General features: G+C 35.0%; 1 protein-coding gene across 5 annotated transcripts in view; it reads right to left on the bottom strand.

Moving 5' to 3' along the window:
* Positions 1-25867, bottom strand: part of PCDH9 (protocadherin 9) — an 879612-nt gene that overhangs the window by 546311 nt on the left and 307434 nt on the right. For 3 of the 5 annotated variants that reach the window (XM_084767921.1, XM_084767923.1, XM_084767926.1), the window contains exon 3: positions 10069-10170. The exons of the other annotated variants lie outside the window; for them this stretch is intronic. In XM_084767921.1, coding sequence (XP_084624047.1) covers positions 10069-10170 — 102 coding nt within the window. The remainder of the gene's footprint in view (positions 1-10068; positions 10171-25867) is intronic. 5 annotated transcript variants of the gene reach the window in all.

The following is a 25867-nucleotide window of genomic DNA, read 5'->3' as shown; positions in this document are numbered from 1 at the left end:
GGCTATTAAATACAAATAGCCAAAAACACTAAGAATGTAACATTTCCCGATTGTTTCAAGTTTCTTCTTGCTATAGGTAGTTTATTGTATATATCTATAATAATATATATACGTAAAAATAAAAAAATGTTTAATTAAAAAATATATCCTAGACTGCCTGTTTTTCTCTGCTAAAAATATTTAATTGTTTTATAATGAAAACCTGTGACATAAATCATAGAATAGGGTGATAAAGAGACAAAAACTGTGGGTTCATGCCAACAACTGTCAATTTTAAAGTTAAGGTATATTTTGAACAGTGCATAGTTTTATTCTAACAATAAAACTGACATACCTTTTAAAAAGTGTTGTGTTTATATAAATATGATATATTTAATTTTTACATGCATTCATACTACAATAACTAAGAATGTGAGGTCTGACTGTTGAACCAGGGTGAGGTGATAATAGGGGTCAGAAAAGAGATATGAACTAAAGAACCAGTGTATTTTTGAAGAAGAAGGAGGAGGAGGAGGAGGAAGAGGAGGAGAACAAGAAGAACAAGAAGAACAAGAAGAAGAAGAACAAGAAGAACAAGAAGAACAAGAAGAACAAGAACAAGAAAAGAAGGAGGAGGAGAAGAAAAGGAGGAGGAGGAGGAGGAGAAAGACGAAGAAGAGCACTCCTACAAGATCTTTGTTTAAATAAATTTGACACTTTTCTAATATCAGAAATCATGCCATTCGCAATATTCACCTGATATAGTCACTGAAGTATTATGTCAACATATTTTCTGCTTACTGTGTTATTAGGAATCCTAAGTGTCTAATATTTTAATACTGATTACATAGTAACACACAGAGAATCGTCTAGATTTTTGTACTGTAATATCTAATATATAAAAAACTATGTCTGCTTGCTTATTATTGTATAATTATAACTTACTGTATAGAAGTTAATAAAAAGTGAAGAAGAAAAGAAGGAAGAGACAAAGAACAAAATGGATAATTTGTGAATCATCATTTGTTAAAAGTATTATTATAAAAAATAACAAATTCATGATAATGGATAATATGTTCTGGCTCCTATAAAGAAATAACTCTCCATCATCTCCATGGATCATAAATACAATCTCCACCCAATGAATATATTTATATATAAAAAGCAGAAAAATATGTGCACACTGAGCTTTATTACATATTATATGTATATATAACACACATTTATGTTTGTTTGTTTCTTTGTTAGACTTATTGATTATTCATTTATTTTTAAAGCAATCAGTAAGTCCAAACAAAGCCACAGAATCTATGTAAATATTGTTCTGGTGTTTAACTTTTATTTTTTAATATTTGAAAGCAGTAGCTAAATAGAATTTTTTAAATTGCATTTTATCTCTTACAGAATTATGTGCTATGTTGCAAGCAGCTCTGTTGTTCACCTAGGCACAAGGTGTTCCCATGGGTTACTTTAAACAAGAAAATATTTTTGATTTGGACTTTACTTCTACAAACTTAATAACTTAAAATATATGATGTATAATATTGTAGTAGTTTAATTAATTCATTTTTTTCTTCCCAATGCTCCTCTTAGTATATGATACATTTTTACTCTCTTAGATGTTTCTATCACAATATTTGACAAAATTCATAACTCCTCAAAACTGATGATAATACATATTGATTTATGGATTCACAAAATCTTGTTGTACGTTTGCATAAAAGGTCAAAAATATTTCTCCTATCAAAAATTTTTTTCCATTTGCTGTGATGATTTCCTGCAGTTGCCCACCCTGGGATATCTTAATCAACCATCTGCACCTATGAATTTCACACTTTCTATAACTGCAACATTTCTGAAGTCTGGCAGCGAAAACTCACACTTATTTATAAGCCTTTACAACAGTCTTCCAAGCTCTAAGATTTTCATCTGACCTTAATATGTGTATTTTATTCCTACAAGGAAAATCTTAACTGAAAATCTCATGTATTGAATACTACTAAAGCATTTTGTAAGAAACTATAGCTCAAATATCAAAAGCAGTGGTGCAAAACAGTTATTCATACTGATATAACTTGTGTGTGTGTGTGTGTGTGTTGTCTGTACATTCATGAATGTGTGTGTGTTGTCTGTGCATCCATATGTGTGTGTTTGTGTGTGTGTGAATTTCTATATCTATGAGCTATTTCCCTGACAAATGAAGAATATAGAACATGAAAGCTGTATCCACTTGTATCCTATGTTTCTTCATGTTTTCAGGGAAGGGGGTATCAGAGAAGGGAAATAGCAGCTAAATTAATAGGTTATTTAATAAGGTTATAGTTATAAGAAGTATGAAAATAATGAGTACTTTTTTATCTCTATGCTTCTATTTTAATCACCACAGTGCTTTATCTATGCAGTGACAGAAGGTATGGTAGAAAGATGGGGGGCGGGGGCAGCTTTAACATGACAGGTTCAATTCTACACCCTATTTGAACTCTAAGAAAGAATTTCAGTTATTAAGTTCTTTTGACATTTGCTTGGAAAATCACTTTTTTATGTGCTTTTAAGGTGGAATCATTATATTACTTTAATATCAGAAATCCTAGGATGTGAGCAAGTTTTATGCTATCAATTTCTAGTATCCTCACCTAGGTTAGGCTAACCTAACTTCTTTCCTTATGTTATTCTATGAAACCACTTCATTGTATGAATTATTAATATATGTGCCATAAACAAAACAGTAATGTAGTAAATGCAGTAAAACCATCTGTGAAGCTTTTGTTTTGATTGTTTGAATTCATGCAATACCCTTGAACAATTAAGAGTATAGTTTCCGTACCAAGATAGGAAAGATGTTTTCCTCAAGGCTATCAATACAAATAGGAAAAACACTAAGATTTTTAACATGTATATATTGTATATATGTGGAATAATATAAACATATATGTAAAGAATAAAATTAAATAAATTTTAAAAAGAAAATAATGTAGGCATTGATTAATACAGATTTTTCTCTTGCTAGTAAGGTAATAAATGGAAACTCTGTTGGCATGGGAAAATATACTATGCTGGCATGTTTCAAAGCTGCATACAGCGATTAAACATCATTCTAATATTGAAAAAAAAGTGTATAGTTTCCTATTGTGACTATGGCTGTGTTTACCCAATTTTGGTGTTTGTGGTTATAAACTAATCACCTAACATCATTCTCCCAGTTCCCCTTCTGTAAAGTAAGAATAATTATTGTACCAAGTGAATGAAATTATAATCAGGATTAAAAAACAAATATTTCAACAATAAAGAAAAAATTCCTTTCTTTCATATACCTGAAAGACAGATGCATGTTCAAAATTGTAAACAAGCATTTATCAGAGTTTACTTGACTGCATTTTAAGCCAGCAGTGCATGCAATTATAGCATGTTTTACATTCAGTGATAGATTGGAAGAATTAATGTAATGAATACAAAATACTTAGAGTAGTGTCTGGGACCAAAATATCTCAATAGCTGACATTAGCATTTCTCTATAAGTATGCAATACTGATAGCGTGATAGGCTAAGAATGATAATTTCATTATTCTGGAAGCACCACTAGACACACAGTGTAGGCTTTACTTTGTATCAAGTGCCATAATATAAATTTAATAACTCAAAGCATATTAATTACCATTAATTAGGCAAAATGTGACATGAAAAATTTATTATATGGATGACTTTTAAGTTTATTAATGTAAATAAATAAATAAAACTTAAATTCTGAAAATATAAAATATGTTGTAGGTTATAGCCACATTTACTTATTAGATATTAAAAATGATAAACACATGATTAATTACCTTTCAGGGACTGATCATTAAAACAAACCACTTTATTAACTGAGTGGAATAATGAGTATTTATAATGAATATATATTCCCAAGTAATCTTTTTAGAACGCTCAATATAACATACCTTTTCCTTCATGTTTTATAAGAAATACCAGATCTTAGGAATCCAAGATGGCAGCCAGCAGTGTGGACCAGGTTTAGAAGCTCCAGTGAATGATTCAGGGAATTGATTAGAATTCTGAACCAGGAACACTGAAATCCCCACACCACTGCAGCAGGAGTGCTCCACCGTTCAAAGGGACCAGGATGCAGAGGACCTGCGTGCCCCTGCACACGGGAGGATGGTGGATTTTCTCTGATGGGAGCAACAGTGGCAGAGCCTGGGGTTTGCAGCTAGGAGCCCTCTGGCAGAGGTGATTGGTGTGGTGGCCAGTTGGAGTAGCAGCCGGAGAGGGGATTCTGGGCAGGATTTAGGCCACACTGCGCACTTTGGGCTCCACGACCCAAGCTTTACTTGGTGCATGGCTTGTGCCCTGAGACCCAAACTGGACTCTGTGCAGAGTTTGGGATCAGAGTCCCTGCCTGAGCTCCGTGGGCGGTTCAGGCCCTGAGACTCTAGCTGAGCTTGGCGCACGCTTTGTATGCAGAGTCCCTAGCTGAGTTTGGTGTACAGTCCCAGCCCTGAAACTCTGGCTAGACTATGCATTCAGCTTGGGCCCAGAGTCCCTAGCTGAGCTCAGGGTGTGGATTGGGCCCAGAATCCCTAGCTGAACTTGGCATGCGGTTGGGGCCCTGAGAATCTTGCTGAGTTCAGCACATGGATTGAGCCCAGAGTCCCTGGCTAGACTTGTCGGGAAGTTTGGGTCCTGAGACTCAAGGTGAGCTTGGCAGGTGGTTTGGGCCCAGAGAACCTAGCTGAGCTCGGCACGTGGTTTGGGCCCAGAGTCCCGGCTGGACTTGGTGGGCAATCCCAGCCCTGAGACTCTGGCTGGACTTGGCAAGAAGTTTGGGTCCAGAGATTCTAGCTGAACTTGGTGAGCTCAGTGTGCGGTTTGGGCCAAGACCCTCGTTGAACTCAGCACTAACTGGACTAAGTGCTTGCATTAGGCCTAGAGACTGGTTTGGGTTGAGAGACCGGTTTGAGTCCAGAGACCGGTTTGGGTCCAGAGATGTGAACTGGACTCAGTGTGTGGGCAGTTTGGGCGCTGTGACACTAACCTGGACTATGCGAGCGGTCTGGGTCCTGAAAGCTACCAGGAACCACAGACCAGCAGAGCATCAAAACTCCAGGACTAAGGAATCCCCAGCAAGAAAGGGAGTGGGCATCAGATCACCTCCGACCGACCGGCTTAAGTCTCTGGAGAGCTCTTGTGCTACAAGGGGACCCAGAAGGCTGTGGACACTATGGTCTGACACAACACACATTCACACTCCAAGGACAATTACAGGACCCATAAAAGCCAGAAAGGCCTGGACAGAGATCCTGCAAACCCTAATAGGCCACAGATGCCAGGCCAGACTACTTTACCTAGCAAAACTATCAATAACCATCGACAGAGAAAAGACATGACAAAAACAAATTCAAACAGTACCTATCCACAAATACAGCTTTACAGAAGGTACTAGAAGGAAAACTCCACCCAAGAGGGACAAGATACAACCAAAACTACACAGGAAATAGATAACTACATCATGACAAAAACATAACCACACAAATGCGCTACTGGAACCAACATCAAAATTAAGACCTTTAACAGTCACTGGTCATTAATATCTCTCAACATCAATGGTCTCAATTCTCCAATAAAAGGACACACACTAACTGAATGGATGCATAAACAAGATCCAACATTCTTCTGCATTCAAGAAACACATCTCACTCATAAAGAGAGACATTACCTCAGGGTAAAATGCTGGGAAAAAATATTCCAAGCAAATGGTCACAAGAAGCAAGCAGGCATAGCCATTTTAATATCTAAGAAAATAGACTTTCAACCAAAATTAATCAAAAGGGATGAGGAAGGACACTTTATACTCATCAAAAGTAAAGTCAACCAAGATGACATCACAATTCTGAATTTCTACACTCCCAATACAAGGGCATCCACATTTGTAAAAGATCTATTAATGAAGCTTAAACCACACATCAATCCCCACACAATAATAGTGGGAGATTTTAACACTCCACTCTCACTGAAAGATAGGTCATTGAAACAGAAACTAAGCTGAGAAATAACATCATTAACCAATGCCATGAATCAAATGGACCTCAGAGATATCTATAGAATCTTTCACCCAAACAAAAAGAAATATACCTTCTTTGCACCCAATGGAACCTTCTCTAATATTGATCACATAATAGGTCACAAAGCAAGCCTCAACAGATACAAGAGGATTGAATAATACCTTGTATCCTATCAGATCACCATGGTCTTAGGCTGTATTTCAACAACAGCAGAAATAACAAAAAGCCTATACATACATGGAAACTAAACAACTCTCCACTTAATGACACCTGGGTCAAGAAAGAAATAAAGAAGGAAATTAAGTACTTCCTGAAATTCAGAGAAAATGAAGGAACAACATACCCAAATTTGTGGGATACATGGAAAGCAGTGCTAAGAGGAAAATTCATAGCACTAATTGCCTTTAAAAGGAAATTGCAAATATCCCACACAAGCAATTTAATGACACAGCTGGAAGCCCTGAAAAAAAAAAAGAAGAAGAAGAAGCAGAAACACCCAAGGGGAGTAGACATCTGGAAATAGTCAAACTCAGGGCTGAAATTAATAAATTAGAAACAAAGAAAACAGCCTAAAGAATCACCAAAACCAAGAACTGGTTCTTTGAGAAAATAAAAAAGATAGACAAACCATTAGCCAAATGGGCAGCTCATGCTTCATGTGGATCCCCCAGTAAGGGGAGTGGAGGCTTTCTCTCTTGCTAGCTTTTCGATTACTTCTCCCTGGCCGGACTGCTTTGCCAGGCCAAAGGGAAAGAGGACACATTCAGACCTATTATGACTTGACATGCTAGGTTGGATGGAGAGAGCGGCTCCCCTTTTCTGAGAAATAGGAGAGGGGACATGGGGATAAGGAAGGGACAGTGGGACTGGAAGGTGGGGAGGAATGGGGCTATGACCAGGATGTAAAGCGAATAAATAAAAAAATTAATTAATTAATTAATTAAAAGATACTCCAAAAAAGAAAGATATTCCATATAATAACTAATGATCTCATTCTGCCACCTAAGTAGACGTTAGCCATCATGACTTGTAAAGATATTTAATAAAATGCATGCATAAATTCATGAGGAAAAAGACAAGAGATTTTCTATTTTTGTTTTCTGTTGCTATGGTAAACTATTTACCCAAAGTAACTTGAAGAGGAAAGGATTTATTTGATTTGTAGGTTACAATGCATCACTGAGAGATGCCAGCAGAGAAGCTTAAGTCAGGAACTTAATGGCAGAAACTGTTGTAGAAACCACAGAGGTATGCCACTTATAGCTTGCTCCTTGTGTCTTCCTCAGCTTAATTTTTACACCATCTAGAATGACCTGTCTATGAGTGGCATTGTCTACAGTTGGTTGGGCCTTCTCAAATCAATCATTAATCAAGAAAATATCCAAAAGACTTTCCCAATTACCAATTGCTATAGACAGTTCCTCAATTACTAGTTCCTTTTCTCACATGACTTCATTTTGCTTTCTGAATGATGTACTGTTGGGATAATATCTTATGGAGTTTTGTAGGTGAAGAATTTTATTTGTAGAGTGGAATTTACCTAATGTGTTCTTATTCTTCTTAAATTAAAGTATTTGTGTTGATACTCTGCTGAGTGGTAAAATAAACGTGTTACTGTTGGGCATGTCTGATCAACTGCTGCTTATATCAACCTTTTTAAACAGAAACAGCAAGCAAGACAAGTCACTATTACATTACTGTTCTCCTGTATATCCGGCCTGCTTCTAAAAATAAATTGTATAATCATCGTAAAAAATATCTTATGTATTGTATGGATGTAATGCCTGTCAATAAAAATTCTGAGGGCCCAAATCTTAGACAGAAAATAGGACATGGGACAATCTGGTAGGCAGAAAGGATTTTGGTATAGAGCCGGACATGCAGGATTTGGCCAGGAAGATGGGAGTGGGATAAATGCATGGTACCTGAGCACAGGTAACCAGACACATGGCAGAACCCAAACAAGAGTAAATGACTTAATTAAGATACAAGGTACTCAGAGAACGAGCTTAGCTGAAAGCCTCGGCATTTGTAAGTAATATTTTGTGTTTCACATGTCTTTATTCCAGGAGCTCGGGGCCAGGAAGAAAATCATGAAACAATGCACCAAACTTGGGTTTGATTTACCTGCCTACTCTGAAACAGTGGTAACATTCTCATAGCTTACTCCTTCCTACCAAATCTGTGCATAAGTGCTACTCAGTGCTGACCCCATGATCTCAGAGAAAAATATGACACTGCTTAGGATATATGGAAACACAAATAGAAACAAAGCCAGCTTTGAAAAACTGCAAAAAATACCTAATACTTCAATGACCACATGATATCATATAGCAAAAACAAAGTTTCCCAAGTAACCAAGGCTTAACTAGATGTAAAAGTAAATAAATAAATAAGTAAAGTTCCTTATAAGTGGATATTAGCCCAATATATATGTCCTCTGAGACTCTCCCCTCAGCAAGGGGTCAGGAAGATGTTGGAACTCACTTCTCAGATTCCAAGTGAGAGTGGTATGGAAGAACAGGGGGAATGGAAGGACCCAATACTTAAACTCGTACAAAAATAAGAAGAAAATTTTGATTAGAAAGAATTAGGGACTAATGTAACATAAAATATTGCCTTTTCCCTTTATGATCTTGACTAACTATTTTTTCCAAAAATAAATTTTAGCTATTGCATTCCTGTTACCAATCTATGATGGTACAGGGCCTTTGAGAATGAAATATTACTTTAGAGGGTGATGTTAAAACCCTGTAAATGCAAAAAAGAGTCTTAAAACAACTGTTTATACTTTTCATAATTAAAGAATCAGTTAAAAATATCAAATTTGACAAACTAAAGTACTCACAATTATAAACATTTTACCCATGACTTCCATAGTGTCAGAAAGTAAGTGAAGTGCAAAATTATATTTATGTAATGTAACACAAGTTCCTTAAACTGTCCATTCTTTACTATTACATACTGTTGTAATAATACACAGCAGTATTGAAGTGTGTGTGTGTGTGTGTGTGTGTGTGTGTGTGTGTGTGTGTGTGATTAATAAAAACAAGACCCATATTTGAGAGGTATCTGGATTGGTATGAGAGTATAATTATATTTTAGTTAATTCTTTAAGTATTAAGAAAATGTTTAATTTTTAATTACAAATAATACCTATTTCCTCTGCCTTTACTTTTTCTTTACAATTTTTATTAAATTTTTTAACATATACATTTATATTATTACACATATACACAATAAACTACCTCCAATAAGAAACACAAAACAATAAGGAATTATATATACATATATATATGTTACATTCATAGTGTTTTGGCTATTTGTATTTGTCAGTCTTGAATAAAAGTGTTTCCTAAAACAGGCACAATTACACACACACCACACATACACACACAAACACACACACACAGAGAATTAAGAAGAAAACTTACTAACTATAGCTAAGCCAAAATGAGATAATGAGTTAGATCTCCTAACATTATATGAAAAAGAATGCAAACAGATTTTCGATAATTTGGTGTGGACAAAAACACTTTTTGAAAACCAACAGCTTTTTATGTTAAAGTCAACCCTACAGATTAATTAATCAAATGTGGCTTTAAAAGGAAGGAGTTAATAAAATATCTCCCAGTTTAACTATCATATCTTAAGTAAGACTGTTTTTTATACCTTTATGACTATATACCTCTTTGATGAGTTGATATGCATATTCCTTAGCTCAATTAGCTAATAGCATGTAACTCCCAAAGCAGGTAACTCATTATATTTTTCCAAAATAGCTAAAAATAAAACTTATATTCAGTGTTATTAATATTATAAATTCACAGTATTATTATTGTATGTTCTATAGATATATTTTTCTAATCTTATTTACTTACACTGATATCAAAGCACCAACAGAAAAATCCCAACATAAAAAGAAAATAGAAATACAAAAACATCTGTAATACTCAGCATGGTCTATTTAAATCTAGGGAAAATGACATTGTCTCAGTACTAACTAACACTGACTCTACAAACATATTCATACCTCAGAATGACTTTCTTCATTCACTGGAATGTGGAAACCCGTAGAGCTGAGGCATTTCTGATGTGTGACAGGAATATTGTCACTTTTGCTGTGTGAGTTACACTGAAAGAGATTACCAAATAATTGTGACAAACTACTGTACATGTTGAGTGCCCAAATGAGAGACAAGGCAGTTTGCTGTGAGCCTATTGATGGAATAAACTGATCAAACTAGTCTCAATGCTCATAGATAGCATGCATAATTATCTACCATTGCAAAGCAGTAAAAGGTTTCAAAAATAATTTTTACAGAAACTGGAAGGTATGCTATTACTTATTAGTAGTTTAAATATATTAATTCACTTTCCCTACTCAAAGAATAAAGTGTTCTTTAAAAATCCAGCTTCTCAGCTGGGCAGTGGTGGCACATACTTTTAATGACAGCAATTTGGAGGCAGAGGCAAGCAGATCGCAGCAAGTTCGAGGCCAGCCTGGTTTACAAAGCAAGTCCAGGACAGTCAAGGCTTGAAAAAAATAAAATAAAATAAAATAAAATAATAAAAAATAAAAATGCAGCTACTCTTAGAACTCTTAGATCAACTTAAAGAACTTCATATATTAAATTATAGGTGAGATTTTCATTATAACAATTTTATGATGACTGATATCCATATTCCTTAAGGGAAATGTTCACGTAAAAACATATCATTGTTTATTTCTGTTCTTTCCTTTATTCGTCTCTACTTCTCTTCCTAGTGAGTGCATGGCTACCTGTAAATATTGCTTTTTGGCAATTTGTTATGCCTAACAGTATGTTCTCAAGTATTTAATTAAAGACATTATTGTAGCACCAGAAAATAGCCATCTTGAGTCAAAGGCCAGGTGTTAATTATATTTTCACTCTGAGACTAAATTTTTCCCTAAAATTATTTTCATAGAGATATGGTAGATATTGATTTATGTTCAGAATTTTAGATGCACTAAGATTGGAAAGATGTTTTCTTTAAGGCTGCCAAATACAAATAGCCAAAACACTAAAAATGGAAAATTTATATAATTCTTGATTGTTTCCTGGTTCTTCTTGCTGTAGGTAGTTTATTGTATATATGTATAATAATATAAATTTATATGTGAAAAATGGAAAATATTTAATAACTATTATTTTCATAATGTGTGTAGAATATCTCAGATAACAAGTATATAACTTGTTCTTGTTTTAAATATAAATATATCTATATGACATCTAGAGAGATTTTAAACACAATTGGTCATATGATAAGCCTTTCAGTATGCAAAAATTTAGTTCTTGTTTGATATATATCAAATTATATATATAAAGGTTGATATATATCATATAAATCAAATTATATATACATATATATATATATATATATATATATATATATATACATTTTTTTCATGGACATCCTTTGAGAACAGTACCTGGGTCCCTCAAACAAATGTTGATAGACACTTTTAACAGAGAACCCAACTAACTTTTATGTGAGGTATCTACAGCATTGCATTGCCAATATTAATTCATCGAATGCTCCTAAAATCAATCATCTGAACATCCTTAACTGTGAAGCTCTTTCTTAATAACACCTCCTTTGTTTTCTAAAACAATAAAAATAAAATATCTCTTTAAGAATGTTTTGATAAGCTGTGATGATCCTCGACATTTTAATCAGTTTCTGTACCTAGCCTTCTGCATGTATGTTCATACTGATGAATCTACTTTAAACACCTGATGTATTATGCAGTTTTCCCCCAATGAAACATTTCCTAAATCCCTGTGACTCACCAGTTGTTCTTAGTGTGGTGATGTGTTGGAGTCCTCTGGAGAATTTTTACAAAACACCAATCTCATAAATCTGCTTGATAGCAGTTAACTCAAAACTCACATTGCAGTCAGAGACTGGTGTTACTGAGTTAAGAGGAACATTTAGGAGATGCTGTCAAATTAAATCACCCACCCTTTTATCTGCTTGTTTATTCATTTGTTGAGGAGAAAGTAACTTACTGTGTGCATGCTATCTCTATATTTGAAGAGTCTGTGAAGGTATGACATAATTGAGTAAGTGTTGTATGGTAGAGTGTCTTTTGGGTATATACTGAGGGGTGATATAGCTGGGTCTTGAGGTAGAGTTACTCCTAATTTTTGAGAAACCAGCAGATTGATTTCCAAAGCGTGTACCACTACCAGCAATGGAGGAGTGTACCCTTTTCTACCTACCCTTATCAGTATGTATTATTACTTGAGTTTTTGAACTTAGTCATTATAACTGGTGTAAGATGGAACCTCTGAATTGTTCTGATTTTGCATTTCTCTGATGACTAGGGACACTAAGTATTTCTGTAAGTACTTCTCGGACATTCAATAGTCCTCTGTTGATAATTCTCTGCTTGCTTAACTATGTTCATAGCAGTTTTATTCCTAATAGCCAGAATCTGGGAACAACCTAGAAGTCCTTCAACTGAAGAATGGATAAATAAACTGTGGAACATTTATATACACATTAGAATAATACTTAGCTCTTTAAAAAAAAGGAAATCATAAAATGTGTAGGCAATTGCATGGAATTACAAAAGATCATCCTGAGTGAGGTAACCCAGACCCAGAAAGACACATATGGTATGTACTCCCTTATAATTGGATTTTAGCCAGTATAGGATAAATATATGACAAGGCACAGACCCAAAGAAAATAAGTAACAAGGAAGTTCCAAGGGAGGATGCTTAAATCTTACACTGAAGGGTAAATATAATAGAGATAGTGGATCAAGATAATGAATAAGGTAGGAGAGGAGTACATAGAGCTATGAGGGTAGACATCAAGACCAGGGACAGTTGGGGGGCACGAAAAGCCTATAAATAAAAGAGAAACTGTGGGCAGAGGCATCTCAGTGACAAGCTGGAGATGTAAGTCAGCATATGTTATCAGGGAGATATGAGAGGGACTCTAACAGAGATTCTTAGTAGCAGGGACCATAGAGACTGAAGAAAACACCCTCTAACAAGACAAGTCTCTTATTGAAGAAGGGAATCACCAACCGAGGCACAAAACCTTTGATTCAAAATTCGCCCTGCTTACAAGATGTGCAGGGAAAAAAGATAGAGCACAAAGAGTGAATGTCCAACCAATGCCTGGCCCAACCCAAGACCCAACCCATGGAAGAGAGACAACTCCTGACACTTTTAATGATGCTCACCTATGCTTGCAAACAGGAGCCTAACAGAGTGGTGATATGTGAGGTTCCACCCAGCAACACCTGGAAGCAGATGCTGAGACCAGGACGTGATCGGAACTTCTCAAGAAGACCAACAAAACGAACTAACCAGGGTTCAGAGGTTCCTACTGGGATTAAAGCACCAACCAAGGACTTTTTATGCACTGGATCTAGGCCTCATACAAAGAAACACCAAATGGGCAGCTCATGCTTCATGTGGATCCCCCAGTAAGGAGAGTAGAGGCTTTCTCTCTTGCCAGCTTTTCGATTACTTCTCCCTGGCTGGACTGCTTTGCCAGGCCAAAGGGAAAGGGGACACATTCAGTCCTATTATGACTTGACATGCTAGGTTGGATAGAGAGAGCGGCTCCCCTTTTCTGAGGAATAGGAGAGGGGACATGGGTATAAGGAAGGGACGGTGGGACTGGAAGGTGAGGAGGAATGGGGCTATGACCAGGATGTAAAGCGAATAAATAAAAAAATTAATTAATTAATTAATTAATTAATTAAAAGATACTCCAAAAAAGAAAGATATTCCATATAATAACTAATGATCTCATTCTGCCACCTAAGTAGACGTTAGCCATCATGACTTGTAAAGATATTTAATAAAATGCATGCATAAATTCATGAGGAAAAAGACAAGAGATTTTCTATTTTTGTTTTCTGTTGCTGTGGTAAACTATTTACCCAAAGTAACTTGAAGAGGAAAGGATTTATTTGATTTGTAGGTTACAATGCATCACTGAGAGATGCCAGCAGAGAAGCTTAAGTCAGGAACTTAATGGCAGAAACTGTTGTAGAAACCACAGAGGTATGCCACTTATAGCTTGCTCCTTGTGTCTTTCTCAGCTTAATTTGTATACCATCTAGAATGACCTGTCTATGAGTGGCATTGTCTACAGTTGGTTGGGCCTTCTCAAATCAATCATTAATCAAGAAAATATCCAAAAGACTTTCCCAATTACCAATTGCTATAGACAGTTCCTCAATTACTAGTTCCTTTTCTCACATGACTTCATTTTGCATCAAGGTGATAAAAACTAAAGAGCCCAGGACCAAAAAGAGACCTTTGGGTCTGATTCTATGGGGAGAGTTTAGTGAAATGAGCAGGTGAGAGTGTCTTCATTAGTTTGCAAGCAAGATATAAGAAACTACAGTAAAAGTTTTGAACAGATGTATTTTTCCAATTCATGAGAAGTTATAGAAATTCAAATATAAAGAAAATTCAAATGTAAAGAATTTTCAAATAGACAGAAGTACATTAGATTCAAAAACAGAATCTATAATGACAAGTTACAGAACTGAACTCAGTATAACAAATGATTGGCCAGGATGGGTTTCTTACTCACAGTTGAGTGAAGTATTGGAGATGGCCTTTTATATCCTAGTACACAGTGTAAAAACGACAACTCATAAGCAAAATGAGTTAAGTTGCAACACACTAATTACACAAAGATAAAGTCTTCCTTTGCAGTAAAACTGTGAACAAAAGCTTTCTGTGTAACAGTGTAAGCACCAGAGGGCAATTTCAAAGCATAGTAACTCCCTCCCCCCCCTTTTTTTTTTAATTTATCATTGCTTGGGTGAAAATTTCCTTTGGAAATTATAAATATGGGGATCAAAAACAATGAAGAAAACACATCCGTACTGTGAACAATGTTTTGAAATAAAATATTATAGTCAAGCAAAAGAAAAAAATCTTGGGGATGAATAAATTAATCAATATGTTCCTTTCATAATTATACATCAAAAATTTCAGTAGAAAACATAAAATATTCTAAATATTTCAATGTTCCTTCTTCAAAAATGTTCTGCTTATTAAATCCAATATGAATTATTGCATTAAAGACTATGACTAATACTCATTTGCTAAATAATATTTACTCTTGGCCAGGCGTGGTAGCGCACGCCTTTAATCCCAGCACTTAGGAGGCAGAGGTAGGCAGATCGCTGTGAGTTTGAGGCCAGCCTGGTCTACAAAGTGAGTCCAGGACAGCCAAGGCTACACAAGAGACTCTGTCTCGAAAAACCAAACAAAAAAAATATTTATTCTTATAAGATAGATACAGAAATCAAGTGAGATGTTGTGAATTCAATAACAACAATTTTATTAAGTGTAAATCACTGTAACTACATTTGTTTATTACTTTAAAGCCTTCAATGATTTTCAATACCTGTGATTGATAGCCTGTATTTTAATATGTGGATTAAGAATGCTTTCCCAAAACACCCATTGTACTTCCTGTGAAAATGACTATTCACTACCTATAGAACAACCTACTCAAACTTGCTACACAAGCAGGTACTTTAATTCTTTCCATTTTGATACCAATCCTGAGAAAGCACTTCATAGCCATGATATCAAGAGAAAAAATTCAATAGTTGAAAAGCAACAAAAGATTTCTAAAAAGTCACATAACCATAAATAGGAACTAGTTGCTTGGTTTGTTAAAAGGGACTTTATTGCTTTCCCCACTTGACTGTACTGTGGCAGGTATGTGCACTCTGTTATTTTATTCCTCCTACTACCGTCTTACAAAATCAAGATTGTTTGATGAAAATCAATGGCATGGTTATACATGTTTTACAATCACTATAGAGGAACTACCTTTTCATCCTGTGCCATTTTCATCAAATAATGAGTTTATTTGTTAAAACTTCCCACTGAACATGGCATTTTAACAAACAGAGGACTGCTGTCATAGGAAATTATATCACATCCTTGAAAGTTTTTTTAAATAAAATCTCAAGAAGTTAACGAAAAGGTTATGCTCACATGTACTTGCACATATGAATGAAGCATCATCATTAAAAATTATTTATAGTTGGTGACGCCAACTCACCTCTGCATAGCACACCACACTTATATCAGACTTAGCATCGCAATTTTCCTAAACGGTTCTATGAAAAGCATCAAAAATTATTGCAGAAGTAATTCAGGGAACAATACTCAGTCCTCACTGAACTACAAAACACACCACTCTTTTTCTCTGATATCCTCTAAGAAACAGCCACTAATAATCTCTTCATTCTCTTATTTCCCACTTTTTAAAAACTTCTATTTATAGTGGCTTCAAATTGGAAAACATCAGAGAGGATGGGTCCTAGTACTTCTTCAGAGAGAATGTTCTCAGTACACTATTCATAGTAGCCAAGGTCAGGCATCAACCATAGTAACTGTCTTCAGAATTAATGTCATGTGTACAGCAATCCATTTTGATTTGGCTTAGTGTTACATGCTAGTTTTTCTTTATAAAGGAGTGGACTACATACAAAACAAAACCTTAGTATCTATTTTTCTATAGGTTCATCTGTGTTTTAAAAAAACTTCCTTTTCCTTCCTCCCAAACTTCTCAACTCTCTATTTCATAGCCTCATGGCCTCTTTTATATATAAATGTTGTTACATGCATATAGATAGATAGATAGATAGATAGATAGATAGATAGATATCCTCTAAGTTCATAAATATAATCTGTTCAGTCTGTCTAATGATAACTGTATGTTTTCAGGAATGATCATTGGATAACTGTTCTGTATGTTCTTCCCTTGGTAAAACTTTTGTCCCTACTCTCAGCTTTCCTTTGTTGGCTATAGTTTCTCTGTGGGGTTGAGGGCTTTTGGGCTTTTCTCTTCCCACCGTTATATGTCCATTGGTATCATCCATGCTCAGCTCCTGTTTTGGCAGTCAGGTTGATAGGACTTTATGGATGTAGCTGCTCACATTACTAGGTGGCACACTCTCACAGAAAACTCCCCAGTCTTAAAATCTTTCTGTCCCCTTTTCCAAAGTGTAACTTGAGCCTAAGGTGTGTAAGTATTTTGTAGGTGTTTTCATTGGGACTGGGCTCCATAACTCTGCATCTTGATTGCTTGTAATTTTGTCTGTGGTCTTCATTTACTTAAAAGAAAAATTTCTTTCCCACCAGCAATGAAGGAGTGTTCCTCTTTCTCCACATCCTCGCTAGCTTGTGGTATCACTTGAATTTTTGATATCAGCCATTCTGATGGGTGTAAGATGGAATCTCAGAGTCATTTCAATTTGCATTTCTCTGATGACTGAAGATGTTGAGCATTTCTTTAAGTGTTTCTCAGCTTTTTGATATTCCTCTGCTAATTCTGAGCCCCATTTCTCAATTATTTTGTTTGGTTTTGTGGTGTTTAATTTTTCATAGGGGAGGGGAATAGGGGGTAAGCAGGAGGGAGGGAGGAATTGGCGGATACAAGGGATGAGATAACAATTGAGATGTAATATGAATGAATTAATAAAAATGATATTTAAATATAAATAAATAAATAAATACATCTTTTAAAAAGAAAAATAGAAAAATTTCTTTACCTTTTCCTTTTTGGTAAGTGTTTTTTGAAGCCAGGCAAGGAATATCATTTTGCTAAACCATGTGGTTCTTCCCTTTTCATTTTGTTGCAATTTTTCCTCATTTTAACTCAAGAAGAGACATGTTTTTCTGCTGCTAGGTAATCACCAGTACAGTGCCTGCAGCACAATCATATTTTTGTAATATAAATAGATTCATAGAAAATGATTGAAATTATAAATGAGCAGCATCATAAAACTTTCACAATAATTTATATCGACTAATTTCATTGGTTTCTAACTTTACATCACTCTTTTTATAGTTTTTTCTCTTTGTCTAAATTAAATTAATTCACAGTAAATTCATACTGCTAAGACTTAAAATCTATAGTACACATATTAACACAAAAGTAAAACACAGGGCTTCGGTAGATTGAGAGTACTTAAATTACATACAGTAAACACAGTAGTGGATTCAGGCTTTTTCCTTCCTTGGGCCCCTAGTAACTTCTGGCAGGAAGTACATTCATGACTCATTGCTAAGTAAATGGAAAGATTTGAATTTATTACCTGAAAATATGAGCAGAATAAATCTTGTCCAACTTGAAAGAATTGCCACATTTCCCACTTTGGTGTTCTTTTTAATATTATCCTCTCTGATATTTTGTAGCATCAGATTCTCCTTTCTTCTGTATGAAAGTACTGACATGTCCTTGAAATCACTAAGGAGCCCAACGTCTACCCTCATAGCTTTATGCAAATCCTCTCCAATATTCCATTCCATTTTCTTCCAATTTTCAATCTTTTTTTTTTTTAAGTTTAGACACATTGCTGTTTCTCCTTTTTCTCTGTTCCTTCATAGGTAGCTCTTTATTTTTCTCCTCTAGAGTACTTCATTTCCATTTTGTTCTTATAAGCCATTTTAACCCAGGTTTGCAGAGACTACTCTTATGGAAGTGGTCAGTAATGCCCTGTTAACATTTAGAAGCTGAATTTCACGTGTTGTTTATCAGAAAACAATAAAAATACAAAGGCTAACTCTGTGTAGTCCTGCCACACAGGCCATTAAACAGGCTAATGGTTTTTCCTCAAATATAGTTCCCTGCAATCAAGTGAAATCAATGCATAAAGTACATATTTCTGATCGCATACTTCGCTCTTGTAAGTAGGCCACTTTTAAAACATTTGTATAAGATTTTTTTTCAATTTACAATATTATAATACAAAGGTGGAGTGATGTGTTTCAAAAGAGTGAGGCCACAAAAAGACAATACATGCAGGAAAATATCTTAATACACTTATTGAGAAAAATATAGAAATGATAAATCAAAGTCTTAAGAAATTCAGTAAGTGGTTCAAATTGGGAAGCATGATGAAACTTGCTCTTTTATCAGTCAAAAAGCCTCTTTTTATAGCTATTCCAAATGTAATGGTCTCTATCAGAAGCTGTCTGACATTTTTCACATAATTCTAACAATTTGATAAAATGCATAGGCACCAAGTACCAGAGTCCCAAATAGCTTTCTTTCACTGTGTTATTACTTGCATGGCATTTCAAAGCAACCTTTAGTCATAAATATTGTGGTTACTATAAAGTTTAAGCAACTCCAGCCTTTATCCGTTTCCTGAGAACGTAAGTTCTGTTGATTTCCCTATTGAATTTCAAAGCTTTACTTAAAGGACTATTGACATGTACAAAAATAGATGTATAGGACACAGACATAGAACTATCTTAGACAAGACATAGAACTGCCCCAGACAAGTAATTACTCAGGCCTATGAGGGGATTGTGTTATGCCGAATTCTGCCTCCTGTTGTCAGCATAATATTAAATGAATGCACAAGGGGAAAAGTAAATAACCTTGTTGAGTTGTAGAAATTATTTGTAATATAATTAAGACTAAAAAGATGGCACTGTATTACAAACTACTTTCCAGAATCATTCTTAGTGTACAATAAGTGTTCAGTACATAGACAATGAACTTGAGCAGTAATATGAAAAAAGTAGTAATAAGATGAGGCTACTGTTGTGCAGTACTCAGTGTGATAGGTGAATAATGTTTTTCTATATAAATAACATCAATACATTTTTTTTCTTCATACAGCCATAATTTCCTTCATTAGAAACTAGCTACCCAATGGACAGGACATTCTCTACAGTTATGTGGAGAGTGGGGATTGAATCTGACATGAATTGTGCTGCCCCATATTTGACAATCTCCCCTTGGTGGGGAAGCCTGATGGCACTCAATGAAAGACAAAGCAGGTTACCAAGATGAGGGTTGATAGCCTATGACCATATAATGGGGGAGGAAGTCACCCTCGGTCTAAGACCTAGGGGAGGGGAATAAGGTAAAAGTGGGAGGGAGGGAGGAAAAGGAGGATACAGGCGATGGAATAACAATCGAGTTGTAATCTGAATAAATTAATTAAATAAAAAAAGAAACTACCAACAGTCTTTGTAAGTTAATACAGATAAAAACCAGATGAAATTTCAGTTCATTGTTCATCATAAAAGAAGGCAAAATCATCTTCATGAAGACCACAAATCATAGATTCTTCCTTGAATGTTATGACATATTTCTCTAAAAAGTTCATAGATACCAAGTACCAGCTCTCTACAGGTCTTTTGACCCATTTGCTATGAATGTCCATTGACAAATAATTTTCTCAGAAAATATATTTATATTTAAACACTAATGCCTTACACTTTCCAGTTTATTCTTTCATTCTTCTCAAACTTACATTTCAGAATGTACTCAATGGTTTTGAATGACGAAAGGATTACATGTAATATTGCCTCAACAGAGTTGTGTTAATGCCTGGGGTTTTCATATTGCAAATTAATTGTGCATTTTAAATAAATGAATGCAAACAATGCAGGATTTCTAGGCACTTAAAAAGAAATAGTTCTGGCCAAATATATCCTGAAGAAATTTTTCAATACCAAGGTCAATTTGTGTTATATTTAACATAATTGCATTCGGATGACTTGAGCACATTTTTTTATTTATTGCTATAAAATTATTGAGATTTGTCCATATATACATCACTGAATTTTCTTTATTCTCTTAATACATCTGTAACTGGAATTTCACCAACACAGGAATCATGAATGCAATTAATATCTTCTAAATATTCCCAACATTTTAGAAGGGTCCTATATGAAAGGGGCTCATGTATTATTTAAGACTTCAGGTTTTCTGTTATGTGTTTGGATTGAATACAAAACTTTCCTGGGGAAAAACTAGTCAATGGTCTTTGCTTATTTCTACTATACCATTTAATTTTCATTGTAGTTAATTAATCCTAAGAATGAAAAAGGAAGTCTCTGCTTGGTGAAGCCTCCCAGAGGACAGTTATGATAGGCTCCTGTCTGCAAGCATAGCATGGCACCATTAAGAGCATCAGGTGCTGGCTCTCTCCCATGGGGTGAACCTCAGGTTGTGCCTACGTTTAGATAAACATTCTCTCAATCTCTGCACTATCTTTATCCCACCACATCTTGTAGGCAAGGTAAATTTTAGTTGAAGGTTTTGTGAGTAGGTTCATGTTCCCCTTCCTCCACTAGGAGTCCTCTGTCTAGTTGAAGGCTGTCCTCTTCAGTCTCCTTTACCCGTGCTACTAGGAGTCTCAGCTTAAGTCACCCCTATGTCCTCCCAGAAACTTACTCTGTCATAGGTCTCCAGCTTTATAAAGCATATATGAGAACAATCGACACTTCAGGAAGTATCTAATTACAGGAATTTTTATGGCAAATAGTCTTCTGTAGAGGGAACATATATGAAATCATAGATATATAAGTGAACACACACACATAAAGAATCAAATTAATGGAGAATGTTTAATTTATAGGTATTTTTTATTATGGTGGCTTTTAGTATACAAAATCAGCTTCAGTAATATTAGAGTAAGTATATTTTATAAAATGTTTCATTTTATATATTAAAGTTATACCTTATGTAAATTAAAATTTATGATGAGAAATAAAGCTTATGCTGTACTTCTAGTATATGTAATACCTGTTGGGAATTTTAAAGTTAAATATTTCCAAAATAATTCTTGCAGATTTATAACTGTGTTTTGAAACATCTGATAGAGACAAAAATTTTGAAACCTGAGTTGTCACTATATTACAAAAGATATCAAAATAAACATTTAAAAATAATGTTAGCTTTGTCTACTATGCCTGGCATCAAAAACCACAGTCGGCCAGCCAACCATTAGCCAAAGAAATCAAATAATAATTTCAGAGGTTCAATTCCAGAGTGCTTTTCAGTGATTTGAGAACTCAAAGCTATGACAGTTATTTGAATATCATCTTTCAAGGTTATGTGTTGTTTTTTCCAAGGCTGCTTTTCAGAATGTCTTCTGAAAGTGATTCTGAAGCATGAACATAGGCTTGGAATCACATATGCCAAGAAGAAAGGAAGGCAGAATCTATTTTATTCTTACACACTAAAGTCAACTAACTCTACTGTGACATTGTGACTTCCAAATATCTGTTCTAAGATTAATAGCTCACTTTCTTATTTTAAAGGTATTATTCTAAGTTGTTCAATAATTAAATTTCAATGAAAATATATGGCTTTTCCAATAATACTTTAAAGTAAAATTGATGTTTTAGAATCCTCTATGACATCAGGTGCTCTGTTGGAGCCTGGGCCTCTACAAGCAGCTCCAATTACACTTTTTATTCACACATACACACACACACACACACACACACACACACACACACAGTTTGATTTCTATCAACTCTTCTTCTTCTGTCTTTAACTGAAAATGAACTGATACCTAAAGTATCTTTTGAAGAGTGTTAAATTATAGTCCCCAACTAAATAAACTAGAGTGTTGCTCTGCAGCAGCTCCTCTACATTTCTAGTTTGCATAAGACTGAATGTCTGACAAGCTGCAAGATTTTGGAGTATTGATTTGAAAATCAAAGTTCACGTACTTTAAGGAAAAAAACAAAGGCACATGAAAAACACGCTCACTTTCAAAGACTTAAAATACATTTTTTTTCTAATGTAATTGGGCAAAGAATTCTTGAAAGAACAAACAACAAAGGCCTGTGGGTGTAGTCACTCCTAATAGACTTCATCTTTTGAATGACTGTTTTTCCCTCTAGCTCCAAACTATTATTATTTTAGTAAAAGTTTTTTACTGTTTATCTTTTAATCCCAAGGTCATAGAAGAGCAACATTTGATGACTTAACCCTTAATGCCTCTCTGTTCTGCTGTCATTAATTGTCCCTAGATGAATGACTGAAGAACATTATGATAATGAATATAGACATGTATTGAAATAAAGTGTGAAACATGCAAATGTTTATGTATAAACATGTTTGAATTGATACTCTCCTAAAACATCACATAAATGCTGAAATTTATATGGTGATTTCCCTAATAAATGCAAACATTCCTCATTGTACCAATTCTATTATCCACACCAATACCTTTAAATAACTAAAGAAATGTAAAGGCAAGCAGTAATTCTTATCATCACATTGTAATAAACTCTCCATATCTCTCAAATGTACTCTTTAGCATGGTTAAGTATCAATTTAAAATATATATTTTAGTATTAAAATCTGTAATCATTTAGAGTAGACACTAACATATGTTTTTTTTAACTTGAAATTCTTCAGCAGAATACCAAATAATGACTTCTTGATTTAGAATATTGTATTTTTGTCTTACAATAAAACTAATTGATGTGATTTGAAGGCCAGCCCGGTCAACAAAGTGAGTCTAGGATAGCCAAGGATATAACAGAGAAACCCTATGTTGGGGAAAAAAAAAAAAAAAAGAAACTAATATATAGGTATGTATATATTTCAACTGAAAAGAGATTAATACTTAAATACATGTTAATTTTTATAGTATAAAGGTGGGTTAGTCCATCAAATAATTCAAAATTACTGTCTTATAGGCATAAAGAATATTATATAAAATATTTCTCTTAAAAACAGCAATAGTGCTGGGCGATGGTGGCACACGCCTTTAATCCCAGCACTCGGGAGGCAGAGGATGCTTATCACTGTGAGTTCAAGGCCAGCCTGTTCTACAAAGTGAGTCCAGGACAGCCAAGGTTACACAGAGAAACCCTGTCTCATAAAAACAAAACAAAAACAAACAAGCAAAAATAGCTATAGTAACCTACTTCCAAATGATGAAATGTGTAGTTCAAGAAAAATAATAGCATATACTTCAAGACACACAAAGGACACACACATAATCTTTGTATTAATAAAAATGCTTATGAAGTCCTGAAGTCCTGATCTTTATGATCATATACTAGCACTACATTACAACTCCAAACATTTCATAAAATCTGTTTGCTATCTTCAAATATTTAGGATGTGTCAAAACTGAATGGATATTTTTATTTTTTTAGTCTTCACCAGTGAAGGCACAGATTCCATTAGATACTTTAAACAATATCTTTTATCTTTCTCTTATCATTTGATAACCAAGATACATGGTAAGAACAGATAATGAGATCATCAACACTAATTTATATTGGTTTCTTATCTCTGTGACAAGCTGTTTGACGCTAATACTCTGCACAGATCCGAAGATCTCCAGGGCACTGTGGAACACATTATCTCACAGACCTTCAACCCATACCTTTCGCCTCTTAAACATTTCAAAGAACATGTAAATGTCCTGCAACTTGCCAGCATGTCCATTTATGGGAAAGCTTGCTTAGATGTTATATGTGGTTGTGTGAGAACTCTGATGTGTTTTGATCTTCTTTTTATGTCTTAATATTGTTGATAAGACTTAAAGCTGTACTCTCCTTTCTTCTCATGGCGCCTACCTACAAACTGTCATGTGTGTAGTGGACAAAATGTGTGTGTGTGTGTGTGTGTGTGTGTGTGTGTGTGTGTGTGTGTGTGTGTGTGTGTGTTTGGTGTATGCAGTCCCATTTTCCAATTATTAGCCAGGAAGTTGTGGAATGTCCCTGTGTGTTTGTTTGATGCAAATAACAGAAGGACGCAACTGGGTAAGCACTGGTTTCCCTTAGGACTCAGTGTAAAAGAACAAAGAATTACTACAGAAAACATGGTCAGTCACTTGACACAGCACTCAGTAGGTCTGAGTTCCCCCTGGCCTTTCTTTCAGACCTATATTGGTTGAAGATCTACGGATGGTGTTCTCTTTGTAATCTATAGCACAGACCCTCAGTTAATACATGGAATATGGATTTTAAATCCGTACTTGTAAATAAGTGTGGGGAGCCATGCTAAATTCAGCCATGTTAGAAATCCAGTGCTTAGGCTGCATGCTGATCCTTGCCGAAGGACGTCTTGTGTTCTAGGCTATCTTTGGGTTATTTACCTTTGAAAGAAATAGGGAAGTCCTCACAGGGAGCCACCCAGAGGACTAGGGAAATTCTTAAAGGGAACCACCCAGGGGATTAAGGAGGTTCCTACAGCAAGCTACTCAGGTGATTATATTCTTGCCTGGGGGCTCGGGAGAGTGGGATTATAATGGATCCTATTGACCTTGCAATATAAATTCTTATTTCCCCACATTAAAGGGAGTCTTGATCAGAAATTTCCACGCTTGACTCATTATTTCTCCTGTCTCTGTACCCCACTTTCAATCCCCACTCACTCTTTCAGGTGAACCCTGGTTCGATTTGTCCCGCGTGCCGGCACATATCAAATAAGGATTTATAGCAACTTTTTTTTTTCCCCAAGGAATTTCAACATTTGTTAGACTTGTGGGATATTAAAGGTGAAAAGGATGCATAGAATTCTTTCATTACCTTCATTATTAATGGGGGAAATACATTTCAGAAACCAATGTAGAATAGAGTATGTAGAGGTCAATGATTGATATACTTTGTTTCATTTAAATGTCATGGGATAAGTTTTATCTTAATTTAGCTGATGAAACAAAGACAACTCAGTAAGATTCTCAATCTTGTGTTATGAATCACAGGTCTATTGTATAAATTCACTTAATTGTCAGAGAAAGGCTAATAACAAAAGATTGTCAGCATTTTGAACATTGACCCGTCCCCTGGATGTGAAGGTCTGGCGGCACTCAGAGGAAGAATAGCAAGTTACCAAGAAGAGACTCGATACTCTAAGAGCATATATAGAGGGAGGAGGTCTCCCTCAATCACAGACATAGGGGAGGGGAGAAGGGGGGAAACGGGAGGGAGGGAAGAATAGGAGGAAACAAGGGAAGGGCTAACAATCAATATGTAATATGAATAAATTAATAAAATAAAGAAAGAAAGATATTTATCAGGA

This window comes from Acomys minous, assembly GCF_964271855.1.
Source record: "Acomys minous genome assembly, chromosome: 18".
In the NCBI taxonomy this organism is placed as follows: domain Eukaryota; kingdom Metazoa; phylum Chordata; class Mammalia; order Rodentia; family Muridae; genus Acomys; species Acomys minous.
This window is presented reverse-complemented; position numbering and strand designations above follow the sequence as displayed.